Source organism: Canis lupus, chromosome 25 (assembly GCF_003254725.2).
Source record: "Canis lupus dingo isolate Sandy chromosome 25, ASM325472v2, whole genome shotgun sequence".
NCBI classification, from domain to species: Eukaryota; Metazoa; Chordata; class Mammalia; order Carnivora; family Canidae; genus Canis; species Canis lupus.
This window is the reverse complement of record NC_064267.1, coordinates 37,744,028-37,770,783: the sequence shown is the minus strand read 5'-3', so window position 1 is coordinate 37,770,783 and position 26,756 is coordinate 37,744,028. Positions and strand designations below refer to the sequence as shown.

The following is a 26,756-nucleotide window of genomic DNA, read 5'->3' as shown; positions in this document are numbered from 1 at the left end:
CACAGCAAATCATCTGCAGGGAACGCTCAGTATCATTTAGATACAGTGTCTTCTCTTCACTGCCAGCATCAGTTGTCCTGTAACAAAAAAAAAAAGACAAAGGGGGAAAAAAAATCCTGGCCAGGGGACAAGTTTCGAGAATTGTTTTAAAGCAGTCATTGTGTTCAGGTGGCCTGGCAGGCTACTGTAAACACAGAGAGATGCAAGGAGGAAATCAGAGCCCATTGTGGGCTCATAAAATGGATGTCTTTTCAACCAAACAGATTGCAATCAGCCCCACCGAGCCCACGGCCTCGTGTTCCTTTCTGCTTGGTCATTTCCTTTACTGAGTGTCTGCAAGAACCACCCACTTGGGTGGTTCTCAGGATTATAGGTTTTTAGGTCAAACAGAAACCCAGGGCTGGGCCTGGACAAGCCAACCCGCAGTTACACGCCGGGCGAGCCCGATGACACGGGCCCCACGGCTGGCGGGCCCCAATCCGCGTGGACTCTGGCCGTGTGGCCCCCCGCAAGCGGGGCCCGGGCTCCGAGCTCTGCTCTGAAGGGGCCGCAGGTCTCCGGCCGGGTCACGGCTCCGCAGCGGGCCCCCCGCGCTTGCTTCCTTCGATCCCCCTCGTTCGCCTTCCAGAATGGACGGGGCCCCGGAGCCCCTGGCCATGACCATCCACCTCCTGGCCAGCTCTGGCCAAGGCTCGCTTCTGCAGCAAACCCTGGATCAGCTCCTGGCCTGCATTTGCCCAGACGTCCGACCCTTCCTGGTGTCAGAGCGGGGCAGTCCGGTGAAATACTACGACAAGTGCCACTCCAGGCGGTCACGGTTCCCGGGGATGTCTGTTTTGCTCTTCCTGCACGAGAGCCTCGGGGAGGAGCGGCTCTTTCGGGTTCTTGACTCCCTAGGGCGCTGGCCGTGGCAGTGCTACCCCGCCCCGAGCGCCCAGGGGAGGCCGTGTCCCTACATCCTTGCCAATCAGGAGTTCTACAGTCTGGACAGCCAGATGCCCGTGTGGGGCGTGAGGCAGGTGCACCGCGGCACCGAGATCCTGAGAGTCACCCTCTACTGCAGCTTTGACAACTACGAGGACGCCATCAGGCTCTATGAGCTGATCCTGCAGAAGGAAGCCACGTTGCAGAAGAGCAACTTCTGTTTCTTTGTGCTCTACGCCACCGAGAGCTTTGCTCTGCAGTTGTCGCTCAAGCAGCTGCCCCTTGGAGTGTCAGTGGACCCCAAAGAGTCTTCGGTGCTGCAGTTCAAGGTTCAAGAGATCGGCCAGCTGGTGCCTCTCCTACCTCATCCGTGCGTCCCCATCAGCCGCACCAGGTGGCAAACACAGGACTATGATGGCAACAAGATTCTGCTTCAGGTATTCATTCCTGTTTTGCCTCTGATGTTTATAGATGCGCATGGAGCTGTGTGGTTTGACCTCTGAGATGGGCCTTAGTGATGATCGAATGCAGCGGTTCTCAGCTTCGGTTGCACATCAGAATCCCTGGGGAGCTTGCAAAAATTCCCATGGGCCTGCACCCCAGGCCGGTGAGATCAGCATCTCTGGGGGCGCCTGGGGTGACTCAAATATGTAGTGTCAGGGCTGAGAGGCACTGATCTAATAAAATCCCCTCATCTGCCAGATAATGGAGTTCACGCCCCGTGAGCTCACGCAAGTGGTGCAAGTGGTTCGCAGGAGAATCAGAGGACATCCCATTTCTCAGCTTGTCCCTTTGAAACTGTATGCAAATACTTTGCCCACGGCTTTGGGTTCAGGAGTAGTGTAAGCTTTTCCATCCGACCTAAGGAAGCTGAAGTTGTTAACTGTGGTTGGAGATGTTAAGTTTGTAGTCCTGTTGACTTCATATTTTTCCCCTGGTGACTTAATGTTTAAGCAGCTTGTATCACTATCAATTTTATCCCCAATCTAATTTGATAATTAGAGTTCCTTAGTTTAAAAAGAAAATCTTGATTTTAAAGGCTTCTCCTGTAAGCATCCCATCTAAGCCAGGCACAATCATGATCGCTATCATGTGTCGTCCCTCACCGAGTGTTTCGTGGCAGTTGGGCCTGGCACCTAGTAGCTGCCTGGCTAAGCCTCGATTCCTTCATTAGCACAATGGAGGGAGGAGTAGCATCTTCCTAGAGTGTGGGTGGTCAGCCACACAGAACGACGTCATGCTTCAAGTGCTTAAGGTAGTGCCCAGAATGCAATTTTAGCTATTGCTATCTGTTCTGACCTAGGCTAAGGGTTGTTACATGGATTGCTTTATTTAATTCTTATAACAACCTAGGGAGGCACTGTTCCTCCCATTTTGCAGATGAGAAAACTGAGCTACTCAGTTAATTGCCTAAGACACAAGACACAGGTAAGGAAGTATCTACTCAGCTCCAAAACCCAGACAGTTACCCATTATCGTCCAGTGCTTGGTGGGTGTGCAAGTGTGTGTAAGTGAGTGCAGGCAGGGCGGTGTACATGACACCACAGCAAAATGTTCTGTGGCTTCTGTCCTTAAGAAAAGGTCAGTAACCCCTTTAAGGCCTGTTGGGTCAAGTAATAATAACAGGATAGAAGATGAATAGTCTTTCCCTTTAATTTTATTATCTGCCTTGAGTTTGAATCAGATGGATTCCTTATGAAATGATTTCTCAATTATTTACCTGTCACCCAAGGTGGACAGGCACTGTTTCTCTTAGTTGCCTCTGATTTAACTCAGCAATTTCTAAGGCATCTAAGGTTTCTCCTTCAGCCTTGGTTAATCTCTAGCATTTAAAATCAAGCTCACTGTCGAACAAACATTTCATATGTGTGTGCAGCAGGGGGCACATTTTTAACTGTTCCTATTTTTCAGATCAACCCACCCAACTTGGATCAGATTCTCCTCTCCTCTAAACCAATTATTGCATCCAAGGGAATGGGGTTGCATGGGGTGGTATAGTTCTGAGGCAGAGGCTCTGCTGGATTGCCTGTGGAGTCAGGCCCTCCTGGGACTCCCAGGGAAGAATGAGGGCCGCCAGCGAAGATCAGTAGGGGAACAAATGCAGGGTGGCCCAGATGACTGATGTTGGCCAAAAGAAAGGAAATAATACCCATTCAAGGGAAAACCACTAATTAACCTCTCCACGAATAACCTTTCTTGAAGGCCAGAATGGACATGTGTGGGCATGCTAGACCCGCGGGGGGCGTGTCATGGGCAAAGCTTCCTGAGGAGTGATACCTGGGCCTGCCGAGGCTGGACAGCCCAGAAGGAAGTAGCCAGATGGAGAAGGGTCACCCACGGTCTCTTCCAAAGAGAAGCATGTGGTGGCATTTCCTTACCAGGGCATGTGCAGAACACTGCCTGAGGTTCTCTGTGGCTGGGGTAAAAAGAGGGGCTCAGGGGAAGATGAGCAGGTGGCTGGAGACTACATCATCAGGACTATGGTCAGCCACTGGAAGATAAGCTCCATGAGGGCAGGAAGCTCTTCATCCACTTTTGTACTCTCAGGACCTAGAACAGTGTCTGGCACACGGTAGGCCAACCACATTCTTGTGTGAATGAACCGGAGCCTGGCTAACTAGCTTCTGTTTTATCCTCACTGCAATCAGCAGTCACTGATGGAGGCTGTGAGTGACGCTGACACGTAGAATTTGTTCTGAGGATCAGAAAAGAGAATGTAAATGGAGGTGCTCTGTAAAGTAGAAACTGTAGGAGATGGCGCAGAAGCAATGCGATGATTGCGTGTGTAAGAAGGCCACTAGCCATCTCACCAGGTGCACACGGTGAACAATTCTTTTCTCCTGTCAGCGCAGATGGCCGGATGCTTCTCAGAGTCTAGAATGTTTATTTGTGATGAGAGTGACTTTAGGGTACATAGTGGATGCTCAGTAAATGAATGAATGTATCAATAAATGATCAAATATGTCCATGTTTCTTCATTCACCAAATACTCTTCCTGAGTGCCTATCCTGGGCCAGGCCTGTTCTAGGCCCTGTCCTCCATTTGTCTTAGTTCTTAACGGCTGCAAATGTATGGTAGGCTAATTCCTCCCTTCCCTCTCTAGCAGTCCTCCTTTGTCCCTGTGTTTTTCCCACAGGTGCCCTTTGGCTAGGGGTTCTGTGTGATGTCACACTGCCTTTATAGGCTGATGGGAGGCCTGATTTCCCACAAGTGCCTGGGATGGCAAGTGGCCTATGGTAAATTCTCTGTCCCCACCTTGAGTGTAGGGACAGAAAGTGTTAATTTGACCAAGTCTGGAAAAGTTGTTTGAAGGATGTGCCACTTGGAGGGTGACCGAACTGGGGATAGCAGGGTGAGCGGCTGGAGAGCTCAAAGGAGTTTAGGAGAATGCTTGTTGGCCCACTGAGTATGAGAACAGGAGGACATACAACAGGCATTAGAGAGGCATTTATTAATGTTTTTCAAGAAATGGCAGATAGTCTGTAGTATACAGTTTAGAATGATAACCCTGGTACCACCACGTAGAGTAGATCGGATGAGTGCTAGACTGACGCATCCAGAGTGACTTCAGTCATCCAATAGGAACCAGCAAAGTTTAGAGTAAGGGGACCCACAATAGAAGCGTGAGGTTAAATATGAACTATATTTCAGGGTTGGACTTAACAGATTTGGAAATGAATTAGATGTAGGGGTAGAAAAGAAGGAGGTGCTGATGAGTCTGGACGCACTGAGTTTAAGATGCTTGCAGGTCATTCAGGAAGATATACCCAGTCAGGTGGCCTCTGGGAGCTGGAACTTGGCCTGGGGACATAGATTGGGGGTGATGGTTGAAGCGCTGGGAAGAAGTGCTAGTATCAAGGAACAGAGGGTAGAATGAGAAGAGATGAAGGCAGAGCCTACAAAACATCCACACTCCAGGAGTGAGAAAGAGAAGAAGAATGAGTGAAGGAATGTGAGAAGGAGCAGCCAGAAAGGAGGTAAAGATTATGATGTCACAGAAGCCAGTATGTCACTTGGTGGTGTGCCATAGTCCCTAAGATGCAATTTCTCAGTTGCACTGAAAAAACCTTAGGTCTCTCCTCACCAGACCATTGTTCCCCGGTTGTGTTGCCAATAACCCCTAGAAGACTGGCACAGGCTGCAGGGCCAGCTCTCCTCCACTGGCAACTGCGGCCACCACCCCCCTGCACTTATGGGCATGTCCTTGCCAATGTCTCCACAACGCTATTGAAACCAGGCTGCAATTTTCAATAAGATCTTTCTGAAAGTTTTAGGATAAAAGGGGAAAACAACAAAAGATTCTGTACAGGGAAGGTGAATTACAAGCACCTCTGGGTGTCACCATTCAGAGCTCATTGGCCAAGATGTGACCTTGAGATCCTTTCCCAGGTCTCCTCTGTGTGTTCTCCACACCCGTCACCAGGAGGGGCTCCAGGCCAAGCACATAGCAAGAGAAGGGAGGTTGCCTCTTAGCCCCTTGAGGGCCCACCTTCCAAGTCTTTCTTAACAAGGGTAGACTGAGGGGAAGGGAGAAGAAATGGGTAGGAAATATCAGAAAGGGAGACAGAACATAAAGACTCCTAACTCTGGGAAATGAACTAGGGGTGGTGGAAGGGGAGGAGGGTGGGGGGTGGGGGTGAATGGTGACGGGCACTGAGGGGGGCACTTGACTGGATGAGCACTGGGTGTTATTCTGTATGTTGGCAAATTGAACACGAGTAAAAAATAAGTTTATTATTAAAAAAAAAAAAAACAATGGTTGACTGCCTCCCAAGATGAACGAAGTGAGAAAGTTCACATGCACCTCCACTCCTGTTCCACAGTGGGGGCGTCTTGTTCATGGACCTAGACAGTTCAGTTATGCCAGTACATGACCCGGCATCAATACAACCCAGGATACTGAGTCTCAACAACAGACACTGGTCATCAGCCATCCTTCCTGGCAGCTCTTCCCAGTTTATTCTGCTGAAAGACTTAGAACTCATGCCTGCATATCCTTCCTCCAGTCCTTGGCCTCACCTCTGAATCCTCTACAACTGGTACCTGAGTTAGAATCCACACCTCTCCCCCAGAACAAGTTCTTCCTCCAAAAATCAATCTATTGATTTCCTGCTTTAAATTTCACTGGTTTCTGCTCTAATTCCCATTATCCCTTCTTCTGCTTACTTTGGACTTTTGGGGGCAGATTTTATTTATTTGTTCGTTTGCTTGAAAGAGAGCGAGAGAGAATATGCGCAGAGAGAGAGGGACAAGCAGACTCTGTGCGGAGCCTGGAGCCTGGCACCGGAGCTCAATCTCACAACCCTGAGATCATGACCTGAGCTGAAAGCAAGAATCAGACACTCAACCGACTGGCTGTCACACAGGCCCCCCTGCTGACTTTGGATTTAATATGCTTTTCTTTTTCTAGTTTTCTAAGGTGGAAACTTAGATTATTGACTTGAGGTCTCTCCTCTTTTCTATGTACATCTGGTGCTAACATATGATATAAACATAAACCTACATAATTAAACACACTGTTGGTGTTATTTTTTTTATAAATTTATTTTTTATTGGTGTTCAATTTGCCAACATATAGAATATGGTGTTATTATTTTAAATAAACTTTTTCATTAGATCAATGAAGAATGAGAAAAATGGAAGTTTTGCATTTACCTTCACTTATTTCTTCTTCAGTGCTCTTCCTTTCAAGCTTCTGACCATATTATTTTGCTTCTCTCCAAAGACCTGTGATGTGTCTTGCAAGGCAGGCCTCCTGGCAAACAAATCCCTTCAATTTCTCTTTGTTTGAGGCCTTGAATCTCCTTCACTTTTGAAGGAGAATTTATAGGATGTGAAATTCTATGTTGGTATTTCCACTCCATTTTTTTCTTGCTTGCATAGTTGTTGAAAGGTGAGATGCGATTTGTGTCTTTTTTTTTTTTTTTTTACAATTTTTAAAATTTATTTGAGAGAGAGAGAGAGAGAGCACTCAAGTGGGAGGAGGGGCAGAGGGAGAGAATCTTCAAGCAGACTCCCTGCTGAGCACAGAGCCTGACACAGGGCTCGATCTAACCATCCATGAGATGGCGGCCTGAGCGGGGAAACAAGAGTTGGATGCTCAACTGATTGAGCCATGCAAACACCCCACTCTTGTCTTTTTTTTTTTTTTTCTGGTGTCTTAGGATTTTTTTCTTTATCTTTGATTTTTGTAGTCTGGAAAACAATGTGTCAAGGTGTAGCTTTTGCGGAATTTTTATCCTTGGTGTTCTCTGAGCTTCCTGGATTTGTGGTTTCGTTTCTGACATTAATTTGGGATAGATTTTCAGTTTTTGTTATTTCAAATACTGCTTCTGTTTCCTTTCTCTCTTTCCTGCCTTCTGGTCTTCCTATTATCCATCTGTTACACTTTTGGTGGTTGTCTCACTGTCCTTGGATATTCTGTTCTAGATTGTTGTCTTTGTTCTCTTTGATTTTTAGTTTTGAACGTTTCTTTTGAGGTCCCCTCAAGCTCAGGATTCCTTCCTCAGCCCTGTCCAGTCTACTAGTAAGCCCATCAAAGGCAGTTGTGGTCGTTGTTTTTTAATCTCCAGTGTTTCTTTCTATTCTTTCTTAGGGTTTCTATCTCTGTTAATATTGCCCATCTGTTCTTGCGTGCTGTCTACTTTATCAATTAGAGCTCCTAGTACATTAACCATAGCTGTTTCAAATTCCTGGCCTGATAATTCCTGCAATTCTGCTATGCCTGGTTCTGATGCTTAACCTGTCCCTTCAAATTGTATTTTTTACCTTTTAGTATGCCTTCTTTTTTTGTTTTGCTTTTGCTAGCCAGACATGATGTAGCAGGTAAAAGGAACTGCTGAAAATAGGCCTTTTGTAATGTGGTGGTGAACAGTTGGGGGAGGGACAGCATTCTATGATTACATTGCACACAGTCTTTTAGTGAGTCTGTGCCTGGGACTGTGAATTCACCAGTATTTTAAAAATTTTTTTCTTCCTCCTTTGGCAGGAGAGGGTGGCTAGAATCAGTTGGAATTGAGTATTTCCCTTCCCCTGGGTCAGTTAGGCTCCGATAGTACCTATCAGGGTTAACTTTTGCTTAACTAGTTTACTCTGAGAGCAGGACACAGTTTTCTGGTGGATTTAAAAGTGGTACTTTTTCTCCTTCCCTTCCAGAAAGACAAAGAGATTTTTCTCTGCTATTTATTGCGAGCATCTGGTCAAGCTCCTGGAGGGAAATCTCACAAGTTTGCAGGGCCCCTCTGTGACTGAGACCCCCTGGAGTTTTTAACTCACAGAGTTATCTACACTGAGCCTTCTAGCATTCCTCAGTGATAGTTGAGGTTTTCCTTGCTTGGCGCTGGTTCCTGCTGTGGCTTCCACTTATGAGTCTCTGCTCTGAGAAGCTGTGATTTTCTGTATTTGTCTGTCTGTCTCTCCTATCTTTGGGGGCTGCTTTTTGCCCTGCGTCCTCACCTCATGTACAGATGCTGGAAGTGTTTTTGCTCTAAGACCACCAGCATCAGTAAATGCTGACTGCTCCTGCCTCGAAAGTCTCTCCTCTGGAGGCTTCAATAACCCAGCTCTTTAACTCAGCATTTTCTCTTCTCTGTCTGGCTATCCCTTTGCTATTTCTTCCCAAACCCTCACCTTTTTCTTCCTGTCCCTGAATCAGGTTTTCTCATCTATAGTGGTATTGACATTTTGGACTAGATGATTCTTCATTGTGGAGGACTGTCCTGTGCATTGCTCATGTTAGCAGCATTGTTGGTTCTGCCACTAGATGCCAGTAACAACGACCCCTCAATACCCTGCATCCTAGTTTTGACAACCAAGATGCCTCCAGACCTTGTCAAATGCCTCTGGGGGGGAGGGGTGAAGTTTGAGAACTGCTGAGAAGTTTGAGAAGTTGAGAACTGCTGTCCTTGACTAAAAATTTCCCTAAGATTAAGAAATACAGAGCGTCCTGTGGATTTAATATCATCTGTCCTCCTTACTTCTGTGTTTGCATCTCTAGCTGTTGAGCTTTAGCTTATTTATTTGTTTATTTAGCTTATTTCTAGCCCCCTGTAAGATGATTTGAACGTAATGTCTCATCCTCACCTTACATTCAGTCCAAGCAAAATCTAAGTCAACTTCTCTCCCATGTTCTCCAGCTCTGGCCACTGTCTCTTCATTTTCTCTGGCTTTGAAACATCATCACTATTAAAGCCCCTTTTTCCAGAAGCCCCACATTCAGTCACACCCAACTATTGTAGTTTTCCTTTGGGGACATTCCTTTTCTGCCTTCCTTTGTTCAGCCCAAGTAGCTTTAAATGTGCATTATTATTACAACATTCTAACTCTTCATTCTAACTCTTCAGTCTTGCTCCAGGCATCCTCTTTTATCCAGCACATCACAGTTGAATATATCTTTAAATGATTGCTAAGTTTATGGCTATCCCAACTTTCTTTACAGAGCTCTAGGCTCACTCCTACACCCAGGTTTTTTTTTTTTTTTTTTTTTTGTCATAAGATACACAGAGCATAAAATTTATCACTTGAACCACTTTTAAGTCTTGGATTCAATGCCATTAAGTACATTTACAATGTTGTGCAACCATTACCACGGTCTGTTTCCAGAACTTTTTTTATCACACCAAATAGAAACTCTGTACCTATTACACCATATAACCCACTATTCTCTCCTCCCTCTGTCCCTGGTAACCTCTATTCTTCTTTCTGTTCCTATAAATTTGCCTCTCCTAGGCCTTCCATATGTGGAATGATGTAACATTCACCCTTATGTCTGGCTTGGTTCACTCAGTATAATATTTTCAAGGTTTATCCGTGTAGCATGTGTCAGAGTTTCATTCTTGTTTAAGTTGAACATATTCCATTTTATGGATATCTGCATCTATGTTTTGCCTAAGCTGCCGCTTGTCCAGAGGTGTTTTTCTCTTACTTTTTACTTATCCATCCTTCAAGGCTCTGCTCAGATAGTAATTTCTCTGTGGAATCTGCCGTGAAGCTCAAGTGCACATTCACTCCCATTTGGTGTACATTTTACGTGGAAATTTTTGTAATACATAACTGATTACATATTTTTGTATTCTTGTACCATATAATTTGGGAGTTTATGACTCTCTTCATCTTTTTGGTATTTTGTTGTAAATGTCTATTTCCAGTAGACTAGTAAGTAGACAGCTGTTCTGAAACATGGGTTGATTGACTGCTTGTTTTCAGGAAATAAGTCTGTCTCTTCAGAAAAAGGTGTATATTCCAGAAGCTAGATTGGTGTAAGCAAGCATGTGATTCTTTTCATTTTATCAACAGACATTTAGCTAAGGTGTCCTTATGTTTTTCATTAGCTATTGAAAAATGAAAGAACATAGCCTCTCATGAAAAAAGTAATTCATTTTCTTCTGTTGAAATCTCTCAGCTGTACACACTCAGACTCTATTCCTCCCTTTGTTCCTCCTCTGTTTCTATTCCATTCTCTATCCACATCCCTAATGTACCCCATGCAGCAACACACGCACATACACGCGCGCACGCGCACACACACACACACACACACACACACACACTCCCATCCCTGCTCTTCATCTCACTCAATACTCCCTGAAAGAACATTTGGAGGCTATGACTTAGAAGTTTTTCACTCTTATTGAAAAGCAGGTTAACACCAGTGGTTTTGGTTAATCAGTTAGAGTAAGTGATTTTAATCTAAAGATCAATTAATTATAAAGGAGTGGTTTCAACTCTTTGGTAGGCAAGTTTGGCCTGTTTTGATGTTTCTTATTATATGTATAATTTAGTTCCATTTAATTTTTTTCTCAATGTAGGAAAAATTCTCTTTTGCTATCTCTTACAGTCACTTCTAGTAAGAGACAATATTATTTTCCCTTCATGATGTGAATCTGTTCTTAAACAGCTTCATCATTTTTCAGTGATGTATATTCTCTTGTTTCTCAAGTGTTCAGAGTCAAATGGGTGACAAATGATCATTCTATTCATCAAGATAACTGCTAACATTCCCTGAAACTTGAAAATGCTAGCTCTCAATTTGTAATATTTTACAAATATTTCTTGGAAAGATGAGCTCTAAATGATCAGAATTCCTACAAATGAGTTTCAATTTATTTTTTTTGGCAAGAGGAGCTTTTCTTCTCCCTCAAGGGATCTCTCTCAATCACCCAGCATTATGTTTCTCCTAGAAATTCTTCACTCTATCTGCACACATCTGCATTTCTGCATTAATAATGTTATTTATATTCAGTTGTGCTATGTGGTCTAAGGATCTTAGACCTTTCTATAAGGAAGGAAAGTTGATATTTCTTTCTCTTTAAAAGTTTGCAGAAATGGCCAACCAAATGATGAAAGTCTTTTTGAATTTTCTAGATAAGACTTTATATCTACCTAATGTCAAATAATTAGGGGCCCAATTCATACATTCTACACTTCCATACATTTCTACGTGTAAAAATTTATATTTTCTTAGGTATTAAGCTTTACTTATATATCCAAAAGACATCTAGTGATTACCTACAACATGCTAGGTACTGGAGTTACAACAACGAAGAAGATGCATACAATCCTTCTTCCAGATGACAAGTTTAGAGGAAGATACAGAAAAGTAAGTGGGCAGATGCTTAACAGTGTGGTAACTACTATAATATGGTAAGGCTTCTAGAAGATCTAATAATAATACTAATTACTATGATAATGATCAACTTGTATTTAGCACTACTATGTCCTAGGCACTGTTATCATTTAATCCTTTTACAACTCTCTGATGCTGGTATTTAGGATTATCTCCTTAGAAACAGGCCTAGGAAGATTAGGTAACTTGTCTAAAATCCAACAACTAATAAGTGACAGAGCCAATATTTAGGAGACCCACCCCAGATTTAGTGATATCAAGAAAGCTTCCAAGCAGAAATGATGTAGAAGCTGGCATTGGCCATGGGTTTTTAGGAAAAAGGGTTAGAGGAGACATATTTCAGACAAAGGAAATAATATACACAAACACTGGAACTAGGAAAGAGCAAATAATATCCAAGAAGTTCAATTTCGACAACTAGAGCCTAAAAGGGAGGAAGTGGTAAATGACCAGGCTGGAGGAAGAAGGGGCAGATTGTCGATGGTGTGATAGGACATTTTAAGGGCTTAGATTTTTATTTCAAGAAGAGTAGGGAGCCATCTGAAGCAGGAAGGTGACATGATGAAAACTGTTTTTGAAGCTCCTCTTGTAGTGGAGTGGAGAAGGGATTGGAGGGAGGTGAGAGCATGGGGGCCTTATCATATGACCATTGCAATAATTCAGACGAGAGATGTGAGAGCCTAACCTAGGGTTAATGGCCTTGTACATGGAGACACAGAAAGATCTGAGAGATCTCTGTGAGGCAGAGTCCACGGGAATGGATAACATGAAGATGAAGAAGAAAAAATGACGTTCTTGCTTGACTAACACGGAGCTGATGTATTCGAAGAAAGGGAAAAAGACTAAACAGAACAGAATTAGCACAGAGGGGAAATGAGTTCAATTTTGGACATGTTGAGTTTGAGTAGCTGGTGCCTGGAAGACAGTTGGATAGATAAGTATAAGCTTAAAAAACTGGTTTGAACTGTAGTTATGCTTTGGGGAGCTTTCATCATTTAAATAGTAATTGAAGGCATGGGTGCCCATGAGATTGCTCTGGGAGGGTATGCAAAGAGAAGAGGACTCAGGTCAGCACTGAAGAAACACAACGTATAATGAACTGACAGGGGAAGAGGCTCCTTCAATAGAAACCAAGAAGGGGTAGATGGAAAAGAAGCAGAAAATTTAGAAGAATGTGTTGACATAAAAGCTTAAAAAGAAGAAGACTTCAAATGTAAAGGAGAACAGTCAGCCTTGTAAAATTCTACCAAAGCTCCGGTAACAATGGATGACAAGGAAGTTGATTGTGGATGATCTTGGCAAGAGCAATTTCCATGTCTTGGTAGGAAGGAGAGTCAGTGGTGTGGGTAGGGGAAATGGGTGGGGGGTGGTTAACAGGATAAATGAGTGTGGATGAATTTTATAGAGAGGCTTGGCTGTGAGGGAGAGGAGAGACGGAGCTGGAGGGGATAGCGGGGGAAAGAATGCTTTATTCAAGAAAAACTTGAGTAGGTTTAATTGCTGTTGCAAAGGAGTGAGCAGAGCACCAGGAAGAGAAAAAGATTGGAGAAACAAGATAACAAAGTGGGAGAAAATGAATCATTGATAAGCTGGGGTGGCCAGGAATTCACAGTGCAGACAGACCGGTCCCTTTTCTTGTGGAGAGGATGGGAACGTTCCAGATGTGTTGGGCAGCAGGCAACAGAGAGTTGCTAGCTTGTGACTTTTGTTTTCTCTCTAATCTAGATGGTGAGACCTTCGGCTGGGAGGTTGTGGGGAGGTTGTACGACTGAAGGTTTGAGGACAGTTCTTGAGGTTTGAAACAACTGCCTATGGCGAAAGGACAGGTGGCTAAGGAGACAGGACTGGCGGGGAGGCAGGGCTAAGTGGAAAGCCACACCTTCACAGGGATGTCACTCTGAACAGCCATGTGCATTTCTTGGACAGCTTGAAGTTCAAAACACAAATTCAGAGAATGTGGGCATGCAGATGGACCTGGAGGTGAGAGGTCTGGAGGGAAGCTTTGATAGAAAGGGAGTGGCAGAGGGGAATTGGAGATATTGGCAAGGAAATGGATGAAGTGAGAGTCTTTGGACTCCAGTTGACATAGAAGGAGCTGTTGATGTCGAAGAGCTGATGTAGAGAACTGAGTGTTGGAGCAGAAAAGAGCATGCAGTTTGAGTCCCTCAGAGGTGGAAGGCCCCCAGAGCTAAGATTAGTTTTTCCATTTTTAAATGGTTGGGGGAAAAATGTCACGACACGTGAAAATTGCACAAGACTGAAACTCAGCTACACCCACTTACCACATTGTCCATGGGCTGCTCTGCAGCAGATTTTAGTCATGGCGAGAAAGGCCATAGGTCCACAGGGCCTCAGATACTGATTGTATGGCCCTTTACAGAGAACATTTGTCAACCTCTATGCTAAAGGAATTGATGGAAGCAGCTTTTTTGTTTTCTGCAGTTTGGAATGGTTACTCCATCATTTCTATCAGAGAAAAAATTGAGGGAGGCCATATAAACGTATCACGTACCATATGCACCTGTGTGGTGATTTATTCATTTCTAGACCTGCTTTCTTACTGTTCTGATTTCTCCCTTCTTGCCTGGTGAGATAAATAAATTCTTGCCTCCTTCCTTCTTTTTATTTTCTGGCAATAAATTAAAAAAAATATTTAGAGCAGTGCTAAGTTCACAGCAAAATGGAGCAGAAGGAACAGAGAGTCCCATATGTTCCCTCCCCTACCCCTCACAGGCACAGCCTCCCCCACTGTCAACATCCCACCAGGGTGGTGCCTTTGTTTCAATTGATGAACCTGCATAGAAACATCATTATTGCCCAGAGTCCATAGATTATATTAGAGTTCACTCTTGCTATTGTACATTTTAACAGTTTTGACAAGTGTGTAATGACATGTATCCCCCACTGAAGTATCATACAGAGTAGCTTCACTGGCCTAAAAATCCTCCATTCTCTGCCTGTTCATCCCTCCCTCCCCTCTAGCCCCTGGCGACCACTAACCTGTTTATGGTCTCCATAGTTTTGCCTTTTCCAGATGTCAAATAGTAGGAATCATACAGTATGTAGACTTTTCAGATGGGCTTCTTTCACTCAGTATATGCACTTAAGGTTCTTTTGTACCATCCTTTTTGATATTTGATTAAGGACTGGGCCAGGCAGGGGTGGATCCTGGATACCAATTTCTAAGAGCTACTGACAAGATAGAGAAAATTGTCTTTTCCAGAAATCTCCTGGGCAAGAGTTTTGCATAATGAGTAGGGGATGAGGCTCCCAAGAGGCCAAGGATGGAAGATGGGCCAGTGAAATCTAGTTTGTGGAGGGAAAGAGCACTTAACTCTAGAGTGGCAGTTCTGCTGAGTAAGATCTCTAAGTTTAAAACCAGAATGGAGGGACACCTGGGTAGCTCAGTGGTTCAGCATCAGCCTTTGGCTCAGGTCGTGATCCTGGAGTCCTGGGATCGAGTCCCACATCAGGCTCCTCACAGGAATCCTGCTTCTCCCTCTGCCTATGTCTCTGCCTTTCTCTCTGAATCTCTCATGAGTAAGTAAATAAAATCTTTAAAAAAGTAAAAATAAAACCAGAATGGAACGGCTAGGGATTAAGAAGACACCACTGCTCCTACATGGGCAGTCTCCCTCATTTCTTTGTTGTTTTCCCACATGCCACTGTATATAGCCTATACTAGAAATAAATGGTGCCCCTAAATTTAAAGAATATTGACTTAGAAGGTGTCTAATTATGAGTCTGCCTGGAGTGCCCACATGTCTCGCAATAGCTCAAGATCTATATCATTAGCATGATGTAAAAAGGACTTTGTAAGATTGAATTCTTATTCCAGTTTTTATCTTGACTATAACCACATGTTTTGGTGGCTTTTTATTTTTATTTTTGCATAGTTGGCAATAAGTTATTTGCAACCTCAAGTGAGGCCACCAAGTAACGTCTGTGAACATCTTGCATATTTTGAACAACATGACCTATGGGAACTATATTGTTGCATATGACTCTCAGATTCTTCGTCTTCTCAAATGTTAGTTTAGGGATTCTGAGAGAGAGATGTTTGGAGCTGATACTGATACCTCGCCTGATTACGTTGTACTTACTGCTTCGCTTCAACTGGCTTTATTGAAAGTCTGCTGTGGGCACAGGATGGCAGAGGATGAATGGGACATGGCCTGTTCTTGGCACTTAGTTAATGGAAAACATCTATTGAATTTGTTTCTTTTTCCCTCGTCCCTCAGGTCCAACTGAATCCAGGACTTGGGGTTAAGAATGGTGAACTTTCCTTCCTGAACGGCACCGTGGGAGCCAACACACTTCCCCAGGGCTCCAGGCTGATCCCTGTCTCCACAAGGAGGACCTTGGAGCCAAGATGCCGAAGGAGCCGGGCCCGGAAGCTCCAGGTGGGTTCCCTGCAGTGCCCAGAGTCTGGCGAGAGCCCTGTGTCAGACAGCTTTAGTGGCACTTCTGGGAAAAGCCCTGGCTGCTCATCCCAGGACAGGAGCTCAGTCCTGGGGGCCCAGATGCACCTGCCTTCTCCCCACCTCCAACCTGGGGCCAGAGAAAAGATCCTCAGCCCGCAAAACAGCTTTGAGGAGCTGGAGGCAGAAACGAATGTTGACACGGGACGCACTGTGGTCAATCCTGAACCCCGGCAGTCTTTTCTGAGCAGATTTTCCAGGGGTCTCCGGACCAGCCACCCACCATCCTGCCTGCCAGACTCCTCCGTAGGGCCAACCGCCTCCATGAACAATAGAACCCTTAAGGAAAGGATCCATTCTTTGTCACTTGCAGGCCAAAAGGATCTTGGGGCAAGGAAGATAATCTCAAAATGTCCCCTTCACCTGCCAGTCCAGGGTGAAGAAAAAGAAGAAGAAGAATTCTTTATATAGCATAAAGCAAATGCGATTTCCAAAAACACAAGATCAGATCCAGTGTTCTAGAAATGGAGCACTGACCTGGGACAGATGGTTACTTGTTCACGTGAGGGGGCCTGAACGTTAGCCACGCACAGATCCGTATTGCTTTTATTTGAGACGTGCATAGTCTAAGGTGCTGTGAAGGGTTGTTTATTTGCCTTCATGGTCATAAGGGAATACAGCCAACGCATAGGGAGAAAGCCCAAGGCCCTGGGTCCCTGGAGACACACTAACTCAGCTGGGTGCACCGAGTTCAGCACCTGTCAGGAGGGATTGGTTGTATGCGAGCGAGTCGGATGTGCTATGCAATGCTGATGAGTGTATGCAGTTTGGTTTTAATTTTTACTTGGGTTGCATTGCTCATCCCCCTGGACAACATGGACTATTTATTCTGTAGTGTTTTTTAATTTTTATGTGACCTCCTTTGGTAACTAGGCCCTGTACACCACATAACCTCTAGTGATTTTGCCTTTAAAGCTGTCTGTGTCTGGAATGAGTTCACATGCAAGTGTTTTGAAAATTACAAACAATTAATTTCTTTCCTGTTTAATAAGCAGAAACATTGGAAGTCAAGAAACTAGGTGAAAAATGAAAGCGAGGCTCTAGGATTTCCTTGCTCTTCCATTTCTCATCTGTTTCGGCACTACTCCAAAGGGGCCCGTGGTTCCTGTTTCTAACCAGAGAGGAACATGACATGAATGGATCTCTACTCGACATGGCAGGAAGATTGGATTGGATGAGTTGTTGGACCAGGACTTGTGTTCTTCTGGCCATGTTCGAATTCCTAAATTTCTTTGCAATACGCATTCATCCATTTATACATTCACTCATTCATTCAGCAAATATTTAGTGAGCACCTACCTTTGAATAAGACATCGACGTATGGTTCACAAAGTTCTGTAGTCATCAAACCCGAAAGGTATATATGGTCTCACCGGTTTAATCCATTCTATCAACACTTGAGGATATGTCGAAGTCTTAATTCCTCTAGGACCCTTTCCCACAACTGATTTTCTCACTTGCTGCATAAGGCTGTGGTAAGCAGGTGGAGACTGAGCATATTATGAATTGTAATTAGAGCTGCAATGGACAAACTCTTGTTGCTCATGTGCTGTAGTTTTGGGTTGGATTTCTACACACATTTTTTAAAAATCTGAGGTCTGTGTGTTGTGGTTAATTTATAAAGTTATCTGATTCCATGAACTTTATTCTCCAGGACAGATGTTACATCAGATTATAAATGCTGATTTAGCTGGATCTTCTGGTGATCCTATTACTTACTATACCCACTTGGGGTGATGGATGAGTTCAGGCCCAAGGATGAGTCTTCAGGCAGGGACACCTCCTAGATTTGGGTGCTCTGCTGAGCTTAAAGAATAGAAATGAAGAAGAGTGGCAAATAGACAAAGACAAGATTTCCATGTCGATTTTACTTTTCTGGGCTCATGACATCAGTATATTCCCATTCTCATTTTCTTTCTCCCTTCCCCCCCCCCCACAGCCCCCCAATCAAGACTAAAGTTAGATTTTAGACAGTAGAATGAAGAACTTAGTTTTGGTCTAATTTTCTAGAATAAGAGTTTTAAAAAAATGAAAGTCTTATTTAAATTGAACTATTGAGCCGCCTTGAAAAGCACAGCAGGGGGGCAGTTCTGAAATATCTTTCCCACTTTTTTTGAGGTTACCTGAATTCTTTAACATAATATGTGGGTGAGACTATAAGTACAGGGAAATTATGAAGAATACTGGAAAACGTGAAGGAGTGCCTTACAAAATTGACTTGTAAAATAATACACTTTTGAAATGGCACCGACTATATTCTTCAACACAGAAATCCAATTTACAACATGGTAGGATGGTCATTCCTGTGGGCTAGGTAGGGTGCCAAAGGCCCCGCTTTAAGCCTCAGCTTTTAAATTTAGTATTTATGGCACCTTGAACTGTCAGCCTCCTTGATCCTCTGTTGCTTTTCCTACTGTAACAAAAGGTTGTTAAGAGAATCAAGATGACCCACATGAAAGCTTGTTTTTTTTTTAAATGTCATGGAAACAAGAGTTTTTTTCTTTTTTCTTTTTCTTTCTGGAAACAAGTTCTGGTAAAATCAATGATTCAATTAAAAAAAAAAAAAAGAAACCCAGCTCTCTAAGAATCTTTGCTACTTGTGCCGCTTATTATGTTCCCATACCTAGGAGGGAGATTGTGGATGGAAAGAATCAAATATATCTTAAAGTTCAAAAGCGATTGTCTGTAACAGGAATAAACTCTGAACTAGTTTAACCCAATGTATTGAATTAGCCAGACTCTTGACTTACTTATGCTGTATCTTTTAAAATGTAGAACGTATCACTTTTCAAATCAGAGGGACTCTCAATAATCAAATTACTTTATATTTCTTTACAGGTACACTAAAAATCAGTTGCATTACAATTGTTTGGCTATTTTTAACCCTATTAATAGTATATCATACTTCTTTGCCAGTGTTATTTGGACATTGCTAAACAATAGAAATGGTAGCCTTTGGAGACTTTGGAATGTGTGTGTCCATTAGGGAAAGTAGGGCAGGGGATTTGGGGCTGGGGTAGGGGAAGGCAGACACCCCTTGATTCACAAAGGGAGGTGGGGCAGGAGCCTCAGCTGCTCCCCAATCCACCCTCTGCTCTGATGGGACTTTGTAGAGGTGTGCCCGTCCTTCCATGGCCCCCAAACTCTGCTCACCCTTTTTCCTTCCTTCCAGAGAAAGCCAGGGAAAGGGGAAGGGAAGCCAAAGAGAAGAGAAATGGAGCTCACTCTCTGTTGATTAGAAACTCCTGAATTTCATCTCTGTGTTCTAAAAACTATTCAGAACTTCCTGAGGTAACTTGATACTGTCTGCCTTCCTTGACTCTTCTCATGCTCTTGGGCTTTCTCTCCATTTTCCTTCCTTCTTTCCTTCCCTCCCTCTCCCCCTCTTCTGTTCCTTCTCTTCTTTCTTTCTTTCTTTCTTTCTTTCTTTCTTTCTTTCTTTCTTTCTTTCTTTCTTTCTTTCTTTCTTTCTTTCTTTCTTTCTTCTTTCTCTTTCTTTCTTTTCCTTTCTTTCTTTCTCTCCTTCTTTCCCCTTCCTTGCTTCCCATCCTCTCTCCTGCCCCCTGCCCCCATCCTCCCCTGGGCCTCATGCATAGATCTGATCCTCTCTTCATTCTTTGTTCTGTTTTGAAATACTCTGTCTGGGAGGCATCTCTCAGGATTCCCGAAGAGGCTGTAAACAGATCTTTTGGCTCAGCTCTGGGAAAACGAGAAAGAAGAGGCCACCCCCACCCTGAGGAGGAAACGCTCCCCACTTTCCAACTCACGCTCAGGACTCTGCTCTGGGACTACGAGGCCCACACCACTTAGAAAACAGTTGGTCTCTCCACCCACAGCTCTCTCCTTTGACAACTCCTAGACCTTTCTCTGAGGTCTATTTCTGGGTCTGTTCTCACAATTAGCAACTTTAAAAATTGGCTGTAGTATGTGATAAGAAAACAACGAGTGCTGATGGCCCCAAAGAGCATGTATCTAGGACTTACGTCATCAAGAACTCAATCCTCATAAACTTCATTTTCAAATATGTCATTTAAAAGTCGAGTTATTCCAGAGAATCTACCTGAAAGACATGCCAAGGTCCTCGCTTAGCGTGAAAGGAAATGTATTGTTTTACAAGTCCTATTGACAAGACAGAGATGTTTCTGAGGTGTTTCTTTTAAAGACAATCAATAAATACTTCGAAAGAGGGCTAATGACATCAAATGTGAAGATGATGACTGGCCTGTGCAGCCCTTCCTACCTGTTGGTGCTCTCCTGAGTATTTCCATCTTTACACCAATCCTTTGAGGTAGATGCTATAATTATTCCCATTTTACAGGTGAGTAAACCAAGGCACAGAGAGGTCAAAAGCCTAATCCAGAACTGAACAATGACTAAGCGGCATGGCTGGGATTAGAACACTGGCTGTCGGGCTGGAGTCTGTGCCCATAACCACTCCAGCAGCCTGTCCCTTTCAGGGGGTGCAAGAACGGCAGACCCCAGCTTTCTGCATGGTACCCACAATGCCTCCACACCATGAGTCTGGACAATGGCATGTCACCTCAGTTTCCTTTCTGCTCCTCAAGCATGCCCCACTTGTGCAGTCTGCCCAGACCTGACCTACGAGAGCTCCTTCTCATCATTTAGGATCCAGGTTGAAATCCCCGCTGCAGGGCACCTGACCAGATAGCACCTTATTGAAGCAGTTCTGGAACCCAGCCCCTAGCCCAGTGCCAGGACCAGAGCAGGTGCTTTTACAAATATTTTGCTCAATGAATGCGCAGCAAGAGGAGGAACACTGATGAGACCTCCACTCTCTGGATGCCAGAGGAGAGAGATTGTCCTAGGTAGCTAGGGTTGCTATGACCAAATATCATAGGCTGGGGAGCTTAATCATCAGAAATTTGTATCTCCCAACTCTGGAGGCTGGGAAGACCAAGACCATGATGCTAACAGGGTCGCGTTCTGGTGAAAGGTCTCTTCCTGTCTTGTAGCACGCCACCTTCTCGCTGTGTGCTCACATGGTGGAGGACAGGGGAGGTTTCTTGTGCCTCTTCTTTTTTCTTTTTTTTTTTTAAGATTTTATTTATTCATGAGAGGCACACAGAGAGAGGCAGAGACCTAGGCAGAGGGAGAAGGAGGCTCCCTGCAGGGAGCCTGATGTGGGACTCGATCCCAGGACCTCAGGATCATGACCTGAGCCAAAGGCAGACGCTCAACCACTGAGCCGCCCAGGGGCCCCTCTTGTGCCTCTTCTAAGGGCACTAATCCTACTCATGAGGCCTCCTCCCTTACACCTAATTATCAAAGTCTCCAACCACCATCACAGTGGGGACTAGGGCTTCCATGTATGAATGTTGGGGGATACAATGCTTCAGTCCATCGTGGAGATGAATCATTTCATCCCTGGCTGTGTCCTAAGTGCCAGGTCTCCTCTGGACAGCCCCTTTTCCTCTGTGTTTTCTCCATTTCTCAGATGGAGAGGTTTTCCTCATTTTTTTTTTTTTTTGAGATTTTCCTCTTTTACCTGTTGGCAGCAGGTCCATTACAGCTGGCCTCATCTGGTGTGTCCCCTTCAGTGTAGGAGCGTCGCTGTGCTTTTCCATCCTTGTTTGTGCTGCTGAGCCCTACCTGAAACTCACTCTTCCATTCATTCTACAAACACACCCTGTCCCATGTGCCTGACTCCAGGGACGCGCTGACAGCTACCATCTGCCACCATCTGCCACCATCTGTGGGACCTTGTCCGTGCTCCCCATTCCTCGGCCAGTGAGTCTCACTTCAAAGGAGCAGGTTTTGTCTTTAAGAAATGAAGCCACCTTGGACAGTCCCAACAGAAATGATGCTGCTGCTCTCATCACAAGGCGTGAATTCCCACAGGCACACACTGGCTCATTCAAGCTAACCTCCATCATAGGTTATGGTCCATTTTATGTGTCTTCTCACAGGACAGCATTTGCATCTCTGAATTTTCTCTTGCTTTGCACAACAGTCTGATTCACTGAACTAAAGTGTGACTGAATTTCAGCAAGACTTCTTAACGAAGTGTGCAAGGAGTTACCTTGTTTCATCCCTAGCACGAGTCTGTCACTAGAGGCCACAATTGTGACAATCTAATAGCTGTGGGGACCCGCTCCAACCTCTTTTTCCCCCTCTACTTCACCCCAAGGGAGGGCATGCAGATACTTTTAAATTAATCTGTGTCCGGGAAATTTCCCTACAGGCATCTTGGTAGGAGGCAAAACTACCAGAAACACGACCCATGCTGGGGGGGGGGGGGGGGGGGTTGTTTTTGTGTTTCATTTTTTGTCTCCTTTTACTAAGAGAAACAAACCGTGTACTGCAGGGTGCTACCTCAAAGCATAGCAAGGTGGCCAATGGATTTCACATGACAGGTCGCCTGCAGGCCAGGAGTCCCATCACAGCAGGAGGACCAATACCACAAAGCTAGCAGGAGGTAGCAAGAGCTTGGCCAGGCCTTGTCAAAACAGGGTCCCTTCAGGCCTGAAAGAGCAAGGGGACCTGCAACGTAGACGTGGCCAGTGCTCTCCTCTGGGATTCTGATGCTCCCAGCAGGGATGGGAAAGCTCCTTTAGGTGGGTGGTGGGGGCGGGTTGGGGCGGCGGCAGCATTCTGTCCCCGGTACATATGCTGTCGCCCTGCTGGCTGAGGCCTCACCCCAGGTTGGTTCGGGGGCCTGATTTTGGTTCGAGGCTGCCTGCCTACCTTCCTACTGTTCTTGTGCATTTTCCGAGCCCAGGTCCCCAGCCTTCTGATGAACTAATTCTCAGCTTAAATCAGCTAGGATCCGTTTTGTTTATGCACCAAATAACTGAGATCCATACAGAGCGAAGCGCTAACAGGGGCTAAGACCCAGTACAAAACTGGGGCACTGTATTAGGGAATTGGGTTTTCAAAGGGATAAACAAAGATGTGAAAAACTATTCATTTGGGGGTTCGGTGTCTCTTTGAAGTTTTCTTAGCTTTGATTCTTTGATTCTCCTTTCCTTTCGGATTGCTCCTTTCTTCTCCCTTATGGCTGTGGCAGTAGGCCCACCGCCTCCCCTTTCCCACGCTAAGAAGGAAGCAGGATGGGATCCACAGAAGGGGGGCAGGGAGGGTCCCTTCTCAGAAGTGCTCTGCCTCTAGACTTTTGTCCAGGCTAGACAAAAAAAAGCCAACATGTGGTCTGGCATAGGTCACCAGGACAGGGCCTTGAATTAGAACCCCTGCATTCACAAGCAAGAGACACTGAGAACTCATTTAAACAAAAAGGGGAGAAAAAGGAAAGCTGTGGGGTCATGTGGCTAAAAGACTGTCAGGGAACCCCAGCGACAGGGTCACATCCCACCAGCGAGCTCCCAAGTGGAGAGATGGTCCATTCCCAGCACTTTCAGGAAATTCCCTCAGAGAGGCCTCTGATTGGCCTGACCTGGGTCACACACTCGCCCCTGAACCAATTGCTGCACCCGGATGATGGCTCCGCTGATTGCTGGGGCCAGGGCTCTGCATCTATTCGTGGGAATGATTGTAGGAGGAAGGGAGCAGCCCTGCCTGAACAGCATGGGGAGACCTGCTTGCTTGCTTCTTTTCTTCAGAGATTTTATTTATTTATTCATGAGAGACACACAGAGGCAGAGACATAGAGGGAGAAACCAGCGCAGGGCTTGATCCCAAGATCCTGGGATCATGACCTGAGCCAAAAGGCAGACACTCAACCCCTGAGCCACCCAGGTGCCCTGGAGAGACTTTCTATGAATAAGAGGACGTGAGAAAAAAATGTCAGCAGGCAACAAAAAGAGGTGTCCACTCCTGGCCCCAGCTGTAGTGGCTAACAGAGGAAGAGCCCCCTCTGCATCGTCCCTGTGAGGAGGACCCTGGAAGCGGGTCCTGGTCACCTCTTTCTCATGAAGAACATGAGACAACGTGAGACCTTCCAGCATCTGGCCTCCATCAGTCTGTTTTGCTCTCTTCAGAGTCTGTATTAGTTGCCTGGAGCTGTCCCACCAATGACCACAAACGTTGTGGCTTAAAGCAACAGAAAGCTATGCTGTCACAGCTCTGGAGGCCACAAATCTGAGATCAAGGTGTTGGCGGGCCCCACCAACTCTGGGGGCCCAAGCAGAGAATCCTTTATGGACTCTTCCAGCTTCTCCCCGTGGTCCTTGGCTTGTGGCTGCAAAATGCCAATCTTGGCCTCCACCTCTGTATCACCTTCTCCTCTGTATGTTTCTGTTGTCTCTTACAATGACAGCGGTCATTGGATTTAGGGCTCTCCAGAGTAACCCAGAATGATCTCAAGATCCTTACCTTTTTAAAAAAGATTTTATTTATTTATTCATGAGAGAGAGGGGAGGAGAGGCAGGCAGAGACTTAGGCAGAGGGAGAAGCGGGCTCCCCTTGGGGAGATGCGGGACTCCGTCCCAGGACCCAGGGATCACGACCTGAGTCAAACGCAGACTCTCGACCATTGAGCCTCCCAGATGCCCCTCAAGATCCTTGACTTAACTACATCTACAAGACCTTTTTTCCACATCAGATCACACTTGTTATTGTATTGTCTGTCACTCTTCCTTAGCCTGCTCTGCTTCTCTCTCTCTCTCTCCCGTCTCTCTCTCTCACACACACACATACACATACACACACAAATATAACCTCCATCAGAGTCCGGACCTGCCTGTCATCTTTATATCTGTATTCATAAGGCCTAAAACAGTGCCTCAACCAGAGTAGACACTCTGTGAGAGTTCATTGAATAAAAAAATGAAAGAGTGGATCTGCTTGGATCGTGTCCTTTAGTGCTTCCTCCATACATTTAGTACTGCTCCAAACCCATGCTTAGTTGAGTATACCTGGATCTCTGTCACTCGTTAAAATACACACTCTTGGAAGCTTCTTTTTCGTGGTTGTGGGTGATCATTTTTGCCCTTTAATTCAGAGCAATGAAATTTATGCACCAAATATTGTGCTAAATGCACCCTCAGAATTAATAGGAGATGAAGACAAATATAAATCCATCTTGCATAGTTTGGGTTTTCCACTCATTGCCCATCTAGCTGTAAATAATTTTGACTTTCCCCCTTTCCTCCTGAGATGTTTCTCATCTCAAATTACAGGTGAAGTGAGCAGTCGCTGGACCCTATGTGCCCAGAGCCTCTATTTTTTGGTCTACCTCTTCTTTTTCAAGTCATCACCTCCCCCAATTCTTATTTCCGTAACTTGGCCCTGAACATTGGAGGCATGAAAAGGAAGCTTCAGCTGGACATTAAACAGATTTCAAAAGGTTGAAAAGCAGGAGGCTAACACTTGTTGTTGACTGCCTTACATCTAATTTTTTTAAAAAACCATAATTAACATGCTCTGCTATCCGAGCAACTGCCTTGTCAGTCTGAAACACTGCCTGGGAAAGAAGTAGTCATGGGGTAATTTCTGTTGAGACACTTCACAGACACAAAGATAATTAAATGACAGCGGTGATGCCCCACAGCTTTGAGGGCTGGCTTGCAACCACCCATGTGTGCATGGAAGCTTCCCAACCACTCCCAACAAGCCTTTCTGGAGCCCCTACCACCAAGCAGCACAGGGCTAGACACTCAGGAGACATGTGCCTGGGTAGGGTCAGAGAGATTTAGATTGACCTCTGGCAGTCTTCTCATGGGAGCAAAGTCCTCACTTTTGCAGCAAGTAGTCTGTGTACACCAGAGAACCAGGTTTCAATTACTTTGTGCACGGCTGTGCTAAATGAGCAAGCTTTAAAGGGACCCTGCAGACACCACAAAAATGTTCCCCCAGTGCAAAAGTGTAAAACATAATTGTCCTGCTGGAGATGTTGCCCTACAAAACACCAGACAGGGCTCCTCAGGAGTGAAAACTAGATTGGGAGCAGATCCATGAGATACATAATTAGTGAGGACCTCACCCCTTCACCGGTTTTCACCACACCGATGTGGGCCAGGCTTTGTGTTCAGTCACACCCATGAAAGTCTCAGGGAGACAGAGATGTTTAACACATCATCTGACTTGGGAAATCTTTGCAGGTGGCATGTAAAAAGGAGATATGCTGGGGCCCTTGGGTAGGTCAGTCGGGGAAGCATCTGCCTTCAGCTCAAGTCATGACCTCAGGGTCCTGGGATGGAGCCCCGCATTGGGCTCCCTGCTCCATGGGGAGCCTGCTTGTGCTCTCTTTCTCTGTCAAATAAATAAATAAAATATTTTTTTAAAAAGGAGATATGCCCCTGAGGTGACTGGCATTGACTTCACAAGACGATTTCTCCCCTTTTGTTGTGAGCATAATTTGGGAAAGAGGCAAAAGCAAAACTGTGTTCTGGGCAGTCTTTCTGAAGTCTGAAACGTGTCCCTGTAAATTTAGTATGTTAAATTTAATACATTGGGCACCATGTAGTTACACTATAGGCATATTTCTGTCCTACGTTGTGCTAAAATTAAGCTGGTATTTTCTGTGTCTGTGTTAGGGTTTGTGAGGTTGCTTCTGCAGGAAGCCTACGGAACTGGATGAAAATAGAAAGGTTCATAGTGAAGTAAAGGAATATCCTCTCAGCTGTCCCCTGGGGCAGAGACCGGTTCCCCAGCTCCAAGTGGAGGGGTCCAAGAACAGGCAGCAAGGACAGATATTTTTAAATCCATTAAGAAAGAGGTGCCACAAAAAAAAAAAAGAAGAAGAAAGAAAGAAGAAAGAAAGAAAGAAAGAAAGAAAGAAAGAAAGAAAGAAAGAAAGAAAGAAAGAAGTG

The 26,756-nt window shown here is 44.9% G+C and overlaps 1 protein-coding gene across 1 annotated transcript; it reads left to right on the top strand.

Moving 5' to 3' along the window:
• Positions 1-38: 38 nt before the first annotated feature.
• On the top strand, positions 39-18,749 carry FAM124B (family with sequence similarity 124 member B). The gene is made up of 2 exons (XM_025463228.3): positions 39-1,361; positions 15,790-18,749. The coding sequence occupies exons 1-2, from the start codon at positions 630-632 to the stop codon at positions 16,438-16,440; spliced, it is 1,383 nt and encodes a 460-aa protein (XP_025319013.1). The 5' UTR covers positions 39-629; the 3' UTR covers positions 16,441-18,749.
• Positions 18,750-26,756: the final 8,007 nt, after the last annotated feature.